At 45.4% G+C, this 16325-nt stretch overlaps 1 protein-coding gene across 1 annotated transcript in view; it reads right to left on the reverse strand.

The window, feature by feature from the left end:
* Positions 1-835: 835 nt before the first annotated feature.
* The window catches only part of LOC114047189 (carbohydrate sulfotransferase 8-like), a 205688-nt gene continuing 190198 nt past the window's right edge, over positions 836-16325 (reverse strand). Inside the window, exons 3-4 of the mRNA XM_027867996.1 lie at positions 3873-3904; positions 836-1975 (exon numbers count right to left, since the gene is read on the reverse strand). Coding sequence (XP_027723797.1) covers positions 836-1975; positions 3873-3904 — 1172 coding nt within the window. The remainder of the gene's footprint in view (positions 1976-3872; positions 3905-16325) is intronic.

Here is a 16325-nt window from a genome sequence, read left to right on the forward strand (position 1 = left end):
TGTGCCATGGGGTAAATTAGGAGGTAGGAGACCCAATGCCAAGTACAACTTAGCTCAGCCTGACCTAGTGCCTGAGTATCATACAAATACTAATATGGGCTAGGGTATGAATTTGAATTTGGGATAGGCCCCACTAGAAAAGTGAGATCTGAGAGGCCTGAAATAGAAAGACTATCTGGGGTAGAGGGAAAGGCTGGACAAAAACCACTACTTAGAAAACATGTGCTTTATTGAGAACCCAATTCCACAGGGATCTCTGCCTGCAGAGCCAAAGGAAAGAGGAATAAAGGGTCTGAGAATTCCCTCCCGTCTCAGCCTCCAATTTCTCTGGCCTCAGACCTCTCTAGCCCATGACTTCTTGGCTTTTCTAGTTGAGACGCCAAGGGACTGAGCCTTTACAATCACTACCCCAAACCCTAAATGCATTCTGGCGGCCTCCTTTATAGCCTTAGAATGGAGGCGGCATTACACAAATACAAGGGCTGAGCTCCCTTCCCTGCACGGCTCCTTGAAATGCCTACTCACCAACCTCTCCTGAGGCCATCACTCAGCTCACAGCTGAGGATAACCATGGCACTGATTTCTTACGGGGAGCCAGAGCCCCCACAATCTTGCTGTCTTGGCCATGGTCTCGATGGACATGTCTTTCTGGGAAAGGGCAGGTTTTCTGGGAATGCCAGTTCCCAGACTGAGGAAATACAAGGAGTGTTTCTGGGAATGCCAGCTCCCAGAGTAAAGGAAACACTGTCCTTCCAGATTGGGCCCTGAATCAGACCCAGACCTTGCCCCTGAAGCTGACCCAACACCCACACCCTTTGCCCTCCCACCCCAGATGTCAATATAGGTCATCAAAAGGCTTGGAGTAATTGAACATCAAGTAATCCATGTAGTAAAAGTCATAGGTGCGCTGTCTCTGCAGGGGAGACAACTGGGCAAAGTAGTGGTGGGCAATCCTTGTGGTTGTCCTCTCCTCATTTGAGTGCCTATCTTTGAACCTGGGGAAGGTCAGATTCCGGGGAGCACCAATGAGGCGCAGGAAGAAGTTGGCGTCTTCCTCCATGCTCTCAAACTTGCCCACAAAATCATAGTCAATGAGACAAGGGCTGCACAGCCTATTTACATGGTCCCAGTGAATGTCCATGCCCACAGGCCGGTGCACATCCAGCAGGTACTGGATGAACTCAGAGAACCTCACACCCGAGCCTGTCCTTAGAGCCTCCCGTGTGGCATTCACACGATACCTGGCAAGAATGGCCTTGCCAAAAACAGGATGATAGTAGCTGTTAGGGTGCTCAAATTTGTCCCGGAAAGCAGAGACCAGCCTCTCAAAGGGCTCCCGAACGAACAGCATTTTGGTGTAGGTGTTGAGGCGGTAAGAGATGCCCTGGCGGTCAAAGCCGTCCAGCCTCTTCAGGGTGTTGCCATAGTGCACAGTGTTGTGCTGGATGTCCCTGGTGGAGGAGGCCAGCCCACTGAGGACCATGAGGACCCGCTTCCAGTTGGAGCAGCCAGCCTTTGGTACCTCACAGTACAGGACCCGGTACTTGTCCTCCACGAAGATGCGGGACACGTGGTAGGGCGTGATGACCCTGCGACTGTTGCTCTTGTATTTGGCGCAGGTGTCCCTCATGATCTTCTTCCGCTCACGCTGCACCTGGTAGAGACGGTGCCAGTGACCCACAGGGGCTCCAGCATCCTGGGGGCCCAGCTGAGCCAGCGTGACAGTGGAGCTGTTCAGGGCAATGACGATTGGCGTCTTCTTGATGAGAAGCCTCCTCCGGCGCTGCCGGGGCTGGATGTGGCCACCCTCTGGCCCAGGCTTCGCCTGCTCTCTCACCAGAACCACCAGGCCATTCAGCTGCTGCTCCTGGCTCCGTGCCCCTGGGCCTGGGGAGCCCTGGGGAGTGACCTTTGCCAAGGCTCCTGCTTTGTGACCCATCACTCTCCCATCCTGGCTGCCACCTGGTGGACAGTCCTGGGGGGAGGAGGAAGAGAAAAAAGGGGTTAAAAGGGCCACTGGGCCTTAGTGACCAATGACAAAGCACCCCACAGGGACCATCCTGCCTGCTAAGATGAGAAGCCACAAAAGCCTCATGTTCATTACTTTACCCTAATTAGCCTTATAGAGTAAAGAGAGTGGCTAGACTTGGGAGTCAGGAAGACTTCACAGAGAGATATCACAGAACATCATGGCGCCCTCAGCCCATGACACATGTATCTAGGGTAAAGAGTGCTAGACTGAAGGATGGGGGCTTGGGTTCGAGGGCCTGATTCTTACCAGCTGTGCGACTCTGGATGAGTCTGTTTCCTCTGCCAAAGAAGATACTGACACATGTACTACCTATTTCATGAAATGGTTGGGAGGGAAGTTTTGGAAAGCTTAAAGCAGAATGGGAATTATTAATTATAGGATCATGGATATTAAATTGATAACATACTTGGAGATTATCTAGCCCAACCTGCTCATTTTATAGATGAACCTGCCTCTTTCCTTGCTTTCTAGTATTCTTACATAAACTTTAGTCACCTTCATATACTCTAGCCACACTGGTTTTGCTCTTCATAAAAATAAAAATAATAATAGCTAGCATTTATTAATTACTTATAAATTAATACTTATATGCTATATACACACACTATATACATTTAAAGCACTTTATAAATATTATTTCATTTTGTCCTAACAAGCATCCTGGGAAATAGGTGCTAATATTACTTCCTTTTACTGAGGAGGAAAGTAAGGTAGGCAGAATGACATGCCCAGGGTCACACATCTAGTAAATGTCTGAGAATGGCTTTGAACTCATGACTTCCTGACTCCAAGTCCAGTGCTCTATCCACTGTGCCACCCAACTGCCTATCAAATGCATCACTCCACTCCATCTCCAAAATCCATGCCATCTTAGTGGTAGTCCCCCATGCCTAGAATACTTACTTTTCTTACCTCCTGGCCTCCCTGCCTTCCTTCAGGACTCAGCTCAAATCTCATGTCCAGCAGGAGATCTTTCTTGGTAACTCTGCCCCTTCCTGCCCCACCCACCCCTTATTGCCTTTCCTCTCAGAATACCTTTCCATTTACTCTGCATCTATCTTGTATGTACAATTTTTTGCATGTTGCTTCCTTCATTTGAATGTAAGCCTCTTGAGGGGCAGCGACTGTGTTTTTGCCTTTTTCTATACCTCTAGCACTTGGCCCCCAATAAGTGCTAGCTGGCTGCTTGATTGATTGAAGTGACCTACCCAAGTTCAAATATGTACCTAGCATCTGAACTCAGAAGCAGAGTTGGGATTTGAATCTAGGTCTTCTGAATGAAACTGATGCTCTTTCCCACTAAGCCAAATTGCCCTTCTTCCTCAGGTCTCTGTCTCCTTTTGGGATCAGGGAGAAATGGTAACTTTCTTTTACATATGGGGAAACTGAAGCATCTAAAGGAAAATGACAGTTCTGTATATTTATCTTGATTATTAATGCTAGGACTTGGAGTAACAGCTTGTTTCTTGTCTCTGATGCTAATAAGCTTATAAGTTAATGGGGGAAGACAATGAGCTGAATTTTTATGTGGGGAAGTGGGCTGGTTGAGGGGAACCTCCACCTGAGGCCCCATGGGCCCTGACACCCTGCCCAGGACCCTGTGAGTGCCTGTATTAGAGTAGGCTCTGCTGGTGACTGTAATTATCTAGGGAGCCACTAGGTGGAGTAGTCTCACCAGGATCCCACCAGTTCTTACCTACTGCCTTTTCTTGGGGTTTCCCACCCACCCAAGATTGACAACCTCTATTAGCGCGACTCAGAGCAGCTGTGGATGAGGAAAGGAGAAATTCATGGCTTAGAAAGGCCCTAGCTGCTTTCCCTTGGCAACTGCAAAACTTACATTTCGGTAGCGCTGGGCATTATACTTTACTCCTGAAAAGAGAACAAAGAAAAGAACATGGTTATCAGGCCATCCTTACCTAAATAGACTTTGTGTGTACACGAGTGTGCATGAGCCTTTGGCCACAAGCAAACAGGCTTCATCTCTGCCCACGTTCAAGACTAGCCCCAGGGAAAGTCTGCTTATAAATGGCTGTAGTGACAGGGGGCCTGGGTCCAAGCCAGGTATATAGGGAGGAACAAGCCACAGGTCTCCCCATGCCTAGGTAAAGCTGTCAGGCATACCCCCAGAGTCTCTACTGCTTCCAAAGAGAAGAAAATCTAGGCCCATAATCAAGAGGGATCTAAGTGGCTATTTACATCAAATAACAGATGGCATATGGCAAAATGGAAGACCACGAGTACCAGAGTCTGAGCCCCAGCTCTGACAATTACTAGCTATACAACTCCCCGAAGTGAGTTCTCTGAGCCTCAGTTTACTCACCTGTAAAATGGGGTAATAATACCTATATTCTCTCCTTTCCGGGGTTGTTGTGAGGGGAAGTGTTTTGTAAAAGCTAGAGCACTGTAGATATCTAAGCTATTACTATTATTTATTAAGGGATGGGATCAGATCTGATCATAACTCTTGATGTCACGTGAGCGATTTTTATATTTACATGACTCAAGCCATTTATATCTTACATGATTACTGACATCGCCTCAAAGGAACATAAAAGCTCAAATCGTTTTCATACTTTCCCAATCCCAATCCTATAATGCAAACTATTCTCCTGTGCTTAGGGACCCCAAAGCTTCTGCACCGATGATTGGATATAACAGTTCCACTAAAAGCAGCTTCTTTTCCCTTCAGTCCCACCTCACCTCCCCAGTTCTTTTTTCCTGCTCATCTGGACCAGCCCCTCCTTGTTGACTCACTTGCACCTGCACCTCCCACCCCACCCCCCATTGGGTTTATTAGAATTTCCAGTTTTGCTCTTTACCCTTTACCCTACTGGGCATACCCTCTCCACCTCCTCTTCTCTGCCTATCCAAACTCTAGGCATGCTTTAAGGTCCAACTCAAGTCTGACCCCCTCCCTAACTACTTCAATGCATAATCATTTCTTCCTCCTCTGACCTTCACCCTTTATTATGTTTACCTTTCCATGTAAGCACAAATGACTTGCTTTTCCAACCAAGCCAGGAGTTCCATGAGAGCAGGAACTGTCTGTCTCCCCACAGGTGCCTTTAGTACAATAGGCCCCCAGTAAAAGCTTATTGATTGAGGGAGGGAAGGACTAAATACCTGCTGGGTTTCAGAGCCATTCTCCTCGCTCCCTGATGCGGTTCCCCTTTGGTGCTCTGGACACAAGAGATTGCTTTTTATACCAGGACTCCATGTTAGAGTCTAGTGGAACTAAAACTGAAGTGCAGGGGCATCTCCCACATATCATACCTGGTCGGCTTTTGGAGGGGGACTCAAGAGGACAAGGACAAAGGGATGCTGCCACATTAGAGAGAAGAGGAGGAAGAACCTGAAGGATTATAGCAGCCTAGGATATAGAGCTAGAAGGAGCCTTTGAGATCATCTGGTTCAATTCTCTTATATTACAAATGGGGAAATTAAGGCCCAGCATGGGAAACTGACTTTATCAAGATAACACAGGAAGTAAGTGATAGAACTGGACTTCAAACTCAGGTCTTCCAGCTCCAAATCCAGTGTGGTTGTTGTTGTTTTCCCATGACACCACATTGCAATCTGAGAGGTGGGTATTCATATGCAAAAATCAGATATCCTGACTTGGTTCTATATAGGAATAATTTCTCAATCTCAGAATATGGCAAATGTACCCTCTACCATCACCAGCATCATGAATATCGCCATCACTATTTTTGGCATCACCATTGTCATTACCATCAATCGTAGCAGCATCGTCAACACCATCATATTACCATCTCCATTATCACCATCAATATCCCTGTCTATATCATCACCCCCTTCACCATTGTTATCATCCATAACTAGCTTGCTATTGTGAGCTTCTCATACATAATAACTCCCATGCCTGTGGTGTTTCTTCTGGTAACAGCATAATTACAGATCCCTTTAGCTAAAGCCCTTGTTTTACAGCTCTGATTGTGACTATAGTCATGGGCTCACTCCATCATATTTCCTTCTGAAGACTGCAGTTGTTAAATCATTTCTCCTCAGCAGTGTCACAGATCCAGAGATTTGCTTTGGCTGTCAATTTTGTCAACATGTAGAGATGACAATTTGCATATTTACATATTCATCCCAGAACAAACTAGTTATACCAAATTGGGCCAGAAGTGGGGCTGAGAAACCTACTTTTTTAGTGGAAAACTGAAACTTAACTTCCAAATGACCCAACTTTGTCACTTTTGAGTAACCTCTCTCCCTAGCTTCTCATTAATCAGACAAATGTCACCTCAATTTAACTCACCAGACATCTATTAGGTACTTGTTATATACAAGATACCAAGCTAGAACCTGGAGATGTAAAGAGAAAAAAAGAAACAGTCCATAAGGAACTTACATTTTATGAGGGAGATGAAATGTACTCATCTGAGTAAATGCAAAACATGCAAAACAATTTCAAAAGGGAGAGAACACTTATAATTGGAGAGATTAGGAGATGAAACCTGATCTGTGCAATCTGAAGGGAATTAGGGATTCTAGAAGGCAGAGATAAGAGGGAGTTCATTACGGACCTGGGGGATCATTTGCACATGGAATGTTAGATACTAGAAACCACTAACAGGTCAATTTGGCTAGGATGGGGAGTGAGCAAAGGGAAGTGAAGTGAAATAAATGTATACTCTGTCTGTGATGTCCCTGTCCCAGTCTGTGCTGCTTAAATACAGTGAAGAAAGGCATCGGATGGGTGGTTCTGACTTAGAAATCTCTCTTCTGAGAAGACCAAAGCCTTGGAGAGCCGATCAAAGGAAGCTTCCAAGGTGGGTGCTTTGGCAGGATCAGAAAGAATTGGAGGAATGGAGAGATAGGTTATGGAAGAAAGCAAGTCATTGGCTGACAGGCAAGAGATCTAAATTTTTCATTTGGGTTTCATCTGTGATTTGTTGTGCAAACTCAAGCGAGACCCTTTACCTCTCTCTATCTCACTTATTTACAGAGCAACCGTCCCTGCTTCTTCTGGTGATAGCATTTTGGGGAAGAGCAGGTAGAAAAGGACATATTTGAAACATTTGGAGTATAGAGGACATGAAAACTTTACCACTTAGGATATCAGGATCACACTACTTGTTCACTTAAGATATCAGGGTGACATTCCTTATTATTTCTAGGAGGTGAAGTTAATTTTTCTGTGGTAGCTCAGCTAGGTCATAATGGTTTGCAGAAGGGTCATAGTCACACCCACTCCTTTGAGAAAGAAAACTCTATGGGCAGCTAGGTGGCGCAGTGGATAGAGCTCCGGCCTTGGAGTCAGGCGGACCTGACCACTTACTAGCTGTGTGACCTTGGGCAAGTCACTTAACCCCAACTGGCTAGCCAAAAAAAAAAGAGAGAGAGAGAGAGAGAAATAAAACTCTTTCCTTGGGGAAAAACCTCCTAAGGAATTTATCTGGAGCCTTACCAACTTCTTGAACCTCATTTCCTTGAGCCTCAGTGATATACTTTGTTGCAAAATGAAAGTTCATTGGACAAAAGGCAAGTCAGCTTAGGAACTGTGAGCCTTCTCATATACAGAAACCAAATGAAACTAAATAGGGCTGGATTAAAGCAGGTCAGAAGGCACTATATCTGTCTTTGATTAGAGACAAGTCTTAGCAGCATGTCCAATATTCCAAGATCTTTCCCCCAGAGGAAGCTGCTTTCCTGTGAGTAATTTGGATAAATGCTACAATACCCAGATCCCCTGAGAGATAAAAGTTGTAATCAATGTGTATCCTGGGGTCAAGCCAATTGTGCTGGGTATATACAATGATTGCCTGGTTTTGGGGAATAAATTGCTCTCAGGATCCACAGTGTGGATTGCCCTGGAGGTAGGGGGTAGAGATTGGATGGTTATATAGTAGTTGTAGTGGTATGTATGTCAGGACTCCAGAGAGAAACATGGGGAAAAAAAGAAATGATCCTTGGACAAAAGTCCAAAAACATTAATCAAGACTATCACCATCATCAATATCACTGCCACTGAGCTCCTGGTAGTGGAGAGCCACCAGGCTCCCCAAGGAAGGGAAAAATGGCCCATGCCAGCAAAATGGAGCAGGTGAAGGCCTCCACACCAATAAGCATTGGATTGGGCCAATGAGTGGCTGTTCTGCTTCTGGCTCTGTCTAGATAGGGAGGCCCAGTCTCCAAAAACAAAAGAATCAACACCATTATCCCTATCTACATCATCATAATAACTACTACCATTATCACTATGACTATCAAATCATCTCCCTTATCACTGTTGCTATCATCATCCCCATGATCCCTACCACCACTATGACTACCATTATCATTATTACTGTCATCGTGGTTAGCTATCTACCACCACCAGCTATCATCACTATCACTATTCTTACTAACACCACCATCACCACCAGATATCATCACTGGGGTCACATAACTATGACTACTATTATCGTTATCACCATCATCAAAATCAGCACCACTACCTTCCCTATAGCCAGTCACCAGCACCATCTCTATTTATCACTTTTGTTGTTGCTGTTCATCATTTCAGTTGTATTCGACTCTTCATGACACCATTTAGGGTTTTCTTGGCAAAGATACATCTCCTTCTCCAGTTCATTTTACAGATGAACAAACTGAGGCAAAACAGGGTCACACAGCCAGTAAGTGTCTGAGACCAGATTTGAACTGAGGTGTTCCTGACTCCAGGCTTGGCACTCTATCCACTGTGGTACCTAGCTGTCCCTCTCTTTATCACTACCACCATTTATTACCACATCACCGTTTCTCTCATCCTAGTAGGCCTCATACATGTTTTGCATGAGTGAGCCATAGCAGAATGTCCTCAATCTCCTCGATATGACACAGGGAAGAGGGTTACTAATATCCAAACCCTACAGTGGGCCCAGCCCTAAACTTGGTTTAAGAGATTGTAAATATCTCTGCCCCAGCTCATTAAAGGGTCACATTGTCAGGTACATATTGGGTGATCTACCATCTTTCTAGAGCCTGTCAGGTCTGAACTAAGGACACAGAATCCTTTCCCCCTACTGACCTCAGGGTCAGGATCCATAGCTACCCAAGGAATGAAAACATGTATGATTGAAACTTGTGTGAAGAATGGGAAAAAGCAGGGAGGCTGACATGTCTATAGGCATCCTTTGTGTAAGGATGAGATTCCCCTATCCTCTAATCCTTTTCTTTCTTTCTTTCTTTCCTTTCCTTTTTTGAGGCAACTGGGGTTAAGTGACTTGTCCAGGGCCACACAGCTAGTAAGTATCTGAGGCCAGATTTGAACTCAGTCCTCCTGACTCCTGAACCAGTGCTCTATCCACTGCACAACCTGTCTGCTGCTCTCTGCCTTTTCAAATGCTATGCTTCTTTTTTGGACTGGGTTCAGGTCCTACCACCTTCAGGGAGCCATCTTTTATTGCTTTGTGTGCCTCTATCTTGTTTCCCTAACTACTCCTTAAGTTTTCAAGGGAAAACTCTAAGGAACAACTGTAATTACTCCTGTGGTCCCCATGCACTTAGCCTGGGGCCCACTAAATATCTACTGATTGGTGGTGTTGGAAATCCTATTCAACTGGCCAAGAAATAAACTTAGAGCATTATTTAAAATAATTGTTTCAGTCATTCACCAAACATTCAAACTTCCACTGCATAAGAACATTGTTGAGAACATAGAGATAAATCTTGGGTTTAAAAAAATCAGCTGCACATGGGTGGAGGTATGGCCACACCAAAAAAAAATCTATGTATAAAATATTGGGGTGGTTTAGAGACTGCAAACTCAGCAAAAGTTAATAGTGATATGGCAGCCAAAAAAAGAATGGGCTGAATTATAAAAGGCATAGTGATCTCCAATCCAAGTCAATCAACAAGCATTTATTAAGTATCTATTGTGTTCTAGGAACTGCGCTAGGTACTGGAGATAAAAAGACAAAAATGAACTTATATTCAACTGAGGGAAAACAACATGAGCACAGAGAAGTTAATACAAAAGATCTTCAAAATAGATATGAAATAATTTGCAGGGGAAGAATATGAACAGCTTGGGAGATCAGGAAAGGCTCCTTGTAAGAGGAGGCATTTGAGTTGAGCCAGGTAAGGATTCCATGAGGTAGAGGTGAGGAGGAAGGGGATTCCTGGCATGGAGATAGCCCATGCAAAGGCATGAAGGTGGGTGATGGAATGTCTTGTTATGGGGAAACAAGAAATAGGCCAGTTTGGCTGGAATTTCAAATGCATGAGGGGGAGTAGGGTGAAATTAGTTCAGAAAAAATAGGATGGATGCAGATTGTGAAAGACTTTAACTGCCCAAAAGAGGAGTTTGTATTTTGACCTAAAGGCAATAGGGAACTAGTGAAGTTTCTTGTACAGGTGAATGACATGGTTAGATCTATGCTTTAGGAATATCTGTTTGTCAACTGAATGGAAGGTGGATTGGAGAAGGGAGAGACTGGAAACAAGGAGACCATTTAGTGGGCTCTTATAATAGTCTAAGAAAGAGGTGATGAGAGGGGCAGCTAGGTGGCACAGTGGATAGAGCACCGGCCCTGGATTCAGGAGGACCTGAGTTCAAATCTGGCCTTGGACACATAACACTTATTAGCTGTGTGACCCTGGGCAAGTCACTTAACCCCATTGCCTAGCCAAAAGAAAGAAAGAAAGAAAGAGGTGGTGAGGTACTGAATTAGGGTGGTTGCTGTTTGAATGGAGAGGAAGGAACAGATGTGAGCGATTTTATGGAGACAGAATTGACAAGACCTGACGACTTAATGGAATAGGGGAAAGTGATAGTGCAAAATTGAGGGTGACTGTAAGGATGGTGGTGCTTATAATGGAATTAGGGAAGGCAGAAGGACAGATGAATTTTATGGACTTTGGACTTATTGAGATGCCTGTGGTACATGCAGGCATTTGATGACGTGACTGGAGAGAGATGAAGGCTGGATATGTAGATTTGGGAATCGTTCGCAGGGAGATGATATTTTCAGCTCTGGTTAGACCACATCTAGGTTAATGTGTTAAGTTCTAGGTGCCACATTTTATGAAGAAAATTAACACATCTAAGTGCCCTTAGAAGAGAGTGACTGTTTCTCTTGGAGTGGTACCATGGAAAGCTCCCTGGAGGATGAACTCTAGGGCTTATGTGGACTTAGATCCTCTTCACCAGGAAGTTGTTGGAGGATGTTACAGCAAGCTGGGCCTATGTGACTGTGGAAAGGTGAGATATCCAAAAGCAGCAGCAGCATGATCTAATGGCAGCAGTGTGCCCTCATAGGCACTCCCTGGATCATCTTCATTTTCTTTCCCCACAGTTTACTGGGTCTTCTCAACATAACTCGTTAAAAATCCATAAGGGAATCCTTTATCCTCCCTCCCCCCCACCTACACATTAAGAAATAAACAGCCATTTTCTCTTTTTGGACAGACTACATTAATAGTGAAACAGACTCACAAGCAGGAGGAGATGAGTGTGTGCCAATGATAATAAATACGACATGAGTTATCGGGGCTGCCAAAGTGTATTTCATGTTCTATAGTTTTCATCTATTGCTGTTTTTCTTCACCGTGTGTTATTTAAATGTTTCCTATTTATCAACAGGGAGGGGGGCTGCTGAGGGGTCTGATGCCTTTTGGATTTTACGGATGCAGAGGAAGGCCCTGCTTTTTCCATGCTGGGGTAGAGGTGGTGGAGAGAAGGCCAACAGAAGGACCTTAGAGATGACTTTTACCTGGAGTAGGGAAATCATCCTGTGCACTATAGCTGTTTGATGTATATGAAATGAGAGAAAGGGGAAGCCAGTCAGGGATGACTTGGAATTTCAAAAAGAAAATCATCATGCATTGGGAATACCTGGGTTTGTGGGCAGAATGGGGGCTCCATCTTAATAAAAGAACACTTCATACCCCCCTCACTTGCTTCCTGCACCTGAGTTCCACTTGTTCTAGGGTAAATTAGTTGCTGAAGGCAGGGTGGGGGAAGCAGTCTGAATTTCTGCATTGTCTAGAATTGAATTTTTGGCTGTGTCATGTATTATAGCTAATTCCAAATTAAGTTGGCCTGAAAATCTATGTAACCAGTGCCCATTCATTGCCCTCTTGTCTATTTAAATTATTGTTATTTCCCCCCCTGGGTACAGAGGTAAATAATGATTTGAAGAGAGTGAGGAGTGATGTGGTTCCTGAGGACTGCCCCTCCCTTTGGGAGTTCTATCTCTGTTGCCATTTTCCCATCTTTCCACCACCCAGATGTGTCACAAGCTGTGACTGGAGGAATGGAGAATCAAGGGATATGAGTATGGACTCAAGATGATCCAGAGACCTTGTGAAAGGTCTGAGGACATGAAGAATCTGGTACATAGGTGGACTGGATTGTTCATTTTTCTTCTTACTCTCTGTCCTTGAGATTCAAACCCTTCCTTTTTTAGCCCACCATTTAAGGGGCAGCCAGGAGCAGAGGGAGGAACAGACAGTAGCCAGGGGCCATACAGATACTGCTACTGGCTGCTGAGGTCACCATGGTACCCCCAGATGCTCTGACACTCATACCTGTGTGACCTGAAGCAAGTTGCTTCATCCTTCTGGGCCCCAGTTTCCTTATCTGTACTAGATGACCTCACGGGAGCCCTCCAGCTCTGGATCTATGATCCCAAGACCCTAGATACTTTGACCAAGACCAGTGACTGGGATTCCTGATTTTCCACATTGCATTAGGGTGGCAGGGACTAGAGTCACGTGACAAGGATGGAGCCAGAGTAGGGCTGGATTGGCTGCTGCCATGAAACCTTAGCAGTTGGTGAGAAGGCTGGGAGACCACCCACCTCCAGAGCTTCACTGCCCTGCCACCTTTCTTTCTGACTTGAATAATGGACCCACGGCAAGTCCCAGATACACGAGCTTTTGCCTTGCCCAAGACTTTTGAGGATGTGGGATGAGTAAAAGCTTGGAGGAAGTTTGGGGCATCTATGTGACACAGGATTGCACTTGAAGTTCTTATGGATTTGCTATGCTTAATAAACCATGTGGCTTTACAAAGTAGATTGTATAATAACAATCACATCAGGTTGTAATTGAGAAAGGGATAATCCCCTGAAGTAGGGGGTGAGTATTCTAGTCAAAAAGATTGTTTTATAGTTTTCCAGAAGTTCAGAGCAATATTGCATTTATATACTCCTACAGTTCAGAACTTGAGCTTCTTTCCTGCCTTCCATCACTGGTTAATTAATTCATTAGTGTGGTACCCTATTTCCTGAGCCTGGTCTGCTCATCTCAAGTGTCACTTGAGAAAACCTACCCATACTCACCGTCCCACTTGGAAAGGGTTAATATGCCTCTCTGAGACGTTACCTTCTTGCCAGGGAAGGACATTGACACTAATCCTGGGAATAGGCATATTCCAAGATGCTGTCCTGGTGACCTGGCTCTGGTCAGGTGCAGTAGCAGTTTGGGGGTGCTAGGCAGCACTGCTCTCAGGCCAGGTTGGGGGCTAAGGGAAGCTGTGGAACAAGACTGGAGGTGGAAGCCGCTCAGAGATGCTCTGGGATTGGGTAGGGTGAGAAAGCAGAAAGCTGTCTGGACATGATAGAAGGAAAGGGAGAAGAGGGATAGGAAAGGGAGAAAAGGGAAAGGAGAGAGAAAGAAAGGAATACAAAAGGAAAGTAAAGAAGAAGAAAAATATCCCAGGATGACCCTCTGAAGAGGAAGGGACAGGGTGATGTGGAATCAACAGTAAGGGAGCAAATGACTTTTTCCTACATTAATACATCACTATCCTTCAGGCCCCGATATCTTTCAGGTTCTGCCAGCTGTTAGGCAACACTGTCCCTCAGGCCCCCAACAGCCTTTAGACTACAGTGACTTTCCAGGCTCCGCATTGCTCTTGGACTTTGTATGTAAAATCAGGGTCTTCTCAAAACGCTTTTGGAAGAGACATCGCTCCACTCTTCAGAGCTCACCCTCAGGTCACGCTAGCCTTCCACATCTCTTTTCCTTTTCTGTTATCTCTGTCCTACAGTCCTTTAGATCTCACCCACCCTTCACACCCAGAGCTGACCCAAGTGGCTATGACTGCCTCGTGTGTGTATCCCACTCTTGTGGAGCTCAGCAATGCAGGTAGCCTTATAGTTACGGTGGCTGAAAATGTTTTAAGTCTTTCCAAGTCTGGAATATATGGTTTCATCAGCTCAAGTTTACTCTGGAGAATTACCTCATCATTGTCTGGGGCAATGGCATCCTCTCCCAGCCCAAGGGTTCTACATCAGCCCTCAACCAGCAATGCTGCTGTGGCTGCCCAAGCCCCAAGGTCCAGCTTCTGCCACTCCAAGTAACCAGCAGGTCATACCACCCTCTCCACCCGTCTAGGGGAAGTAGCATCAGACTGGAGCTGGGAAGTCCAGAATGCTTGGGAGGGGGTGCTCGGGGGATGCAGAAGAGGGAGATCTGGGCAAGTCCCAGGCAGAATGCAGCAGTTGGTCTGTCAGCTGAGTTTACAGTTATCCCTGGTGTCTCGTTGGAGCTGTTTGGGCGTCCTCATTAGAGAGTGACATTTCCTGCACCTCATTTACATTCCCTAAGAACTACACCCCAAGCAGGAGCCAGCTCCAAGCCACAGATCCGGCTTCTTCCTGGCCCCATCCCTGGGAATACCTTAATTAGCATCATTAGCTTTCAGGCACTGTCAGCAGTTACTTGCAATTTCTACTTAACACCTTTCAATTATTCTCCATTGTCACATTTAGCATTTGCATAAAGCAGCCTTCACCAGCTGACTTTGACAAAGACGGTACACTCACTCACAGTCTGCAGGAGGGGAAATGAAGGTCCAGCCCAGCCTGTGGATACGAGAGCTTGAGAGAAAAGACTGGAGGCCAGAGGATCGGGGGACCAAGGCCACACATAGCCAGCCTGGAGAGAGCGCAGAGACAAATCTAGTCCCACAAGCAGAACTTGGAGGATCCAGCTCAACCATAAGCTGAACCATTCCTTCTTAATGTTCAGTAGTGCCTGACTCTTTATGATCTCTGTGATGACTTTCTTGTCAAAGATACTGGAGTGGTTTACCATTTCCTTCTCCAACTCATTTTACAGATGAGATAATGGAGGCAAAGAGAATTAAGTGAGTTGCCCAAGGTCGCACCGCTAGTAAATGTCTGAGGCCGGATTTGAACTTCGGAAGATGATTCTTCTTGACTCCAGGCCTGGCACTCGATGCACTATGGTGCCACCTAGCTGCCCAAGGTTTCCTTACCGGCTTAGTTGCAGCATCTCCAGCACGTCATTCTATTCTCCATGCCCTTTCATAGACCACAAGATGGGAATGCTCTCCCTCCTCACCTCTGCCTCCTGGAATCCCTAGTAACCTTCAAGGCTCAGCTCAAACACATTTCCAATGTAAGGACTTTCCTGACCCTCTCCTCTAATTGTTAGCACTTTGTATTCACTTTATATTTATTTACCTGGATAGATCCTGTTTATCCTCTGGATTGTAAGTTCTTTGAGGGCATGGACTGTTTCGATTTTCATTTTCACTGGGGAGACTCCTTGGGGACATGTAACGTCAGGTCAAGAAGAAGATTTAAGGGGAAGCCCACATGAGGTGATGGAAAAAGCCAATAGCCAGGAGCTCAGAGACCTTGGTGCTAGTTTTTGCCCTTCTGCTAATTTGCCTTGAAAATCCAGGCAAATGGGGGGCAGCTAGGTGGTGCAGTGGATAGAGTACCCGCCCTGGAGTCAGGAGGACCTGAGTTCAAATCCCACTTCGGACGTGATACTCACTAACTGTGTGGTCATGGGCAAGTCACTTAACTCCGATTGCCTTACCAAAAATTTAATAAAGAAGGGGGAAAAAAAGAAATGACTTTGTTGCTCAGAAATGCAAAAGCCTTACAATCTCACCTCTGCGACCCCAATAACAGTGGGTTAAAGAATTGGACCTGGAGATAGGAAGATCTGAGTTCAAAACCCACCTCAGACAATGACCAGCTCTGTGACTCTGGATACTTAACTTCTCTCTGCTTCAGTTTCCTTATTTGTAAAAGGTGGAGGTTGGACTACATGACCTCTTAAGGTCTCCTCCAGCTCTGGGTTTATGTTCAGATTCTCCACTTCCTTCAACTAAGAAATTGAGGTCACTCTCCTCCACCTTAGAATTCTGGAGGAACTAAGGGTGCCAGAAATATGGGAGCTTATGGAAGGGCACATGAGAACAATGGAAACCTCTGGGCAGAGGAGAAAGAAGTTTTCTTGAGCACTTTGACCTCTACATCCTTACTGACTTCCCCTAGTTATTCACGCCCTTTCT

This window comes from Vombatus ursinus, unplaced genomic scaffold, assembly GCF_900497805.2.
Source record: "Vombatus ursinus unplaced genomic scaffold, bare-nosed wombat genome assembly UNPS02014786.1, whole genome shotgun sequence".
NCBI classification, from domain to species: Eukaryota; Metazoa; Chordata; class Mammalia; order Diprotodontia; family Vombatidae; genus Vombatus; species Vombatus ursinus.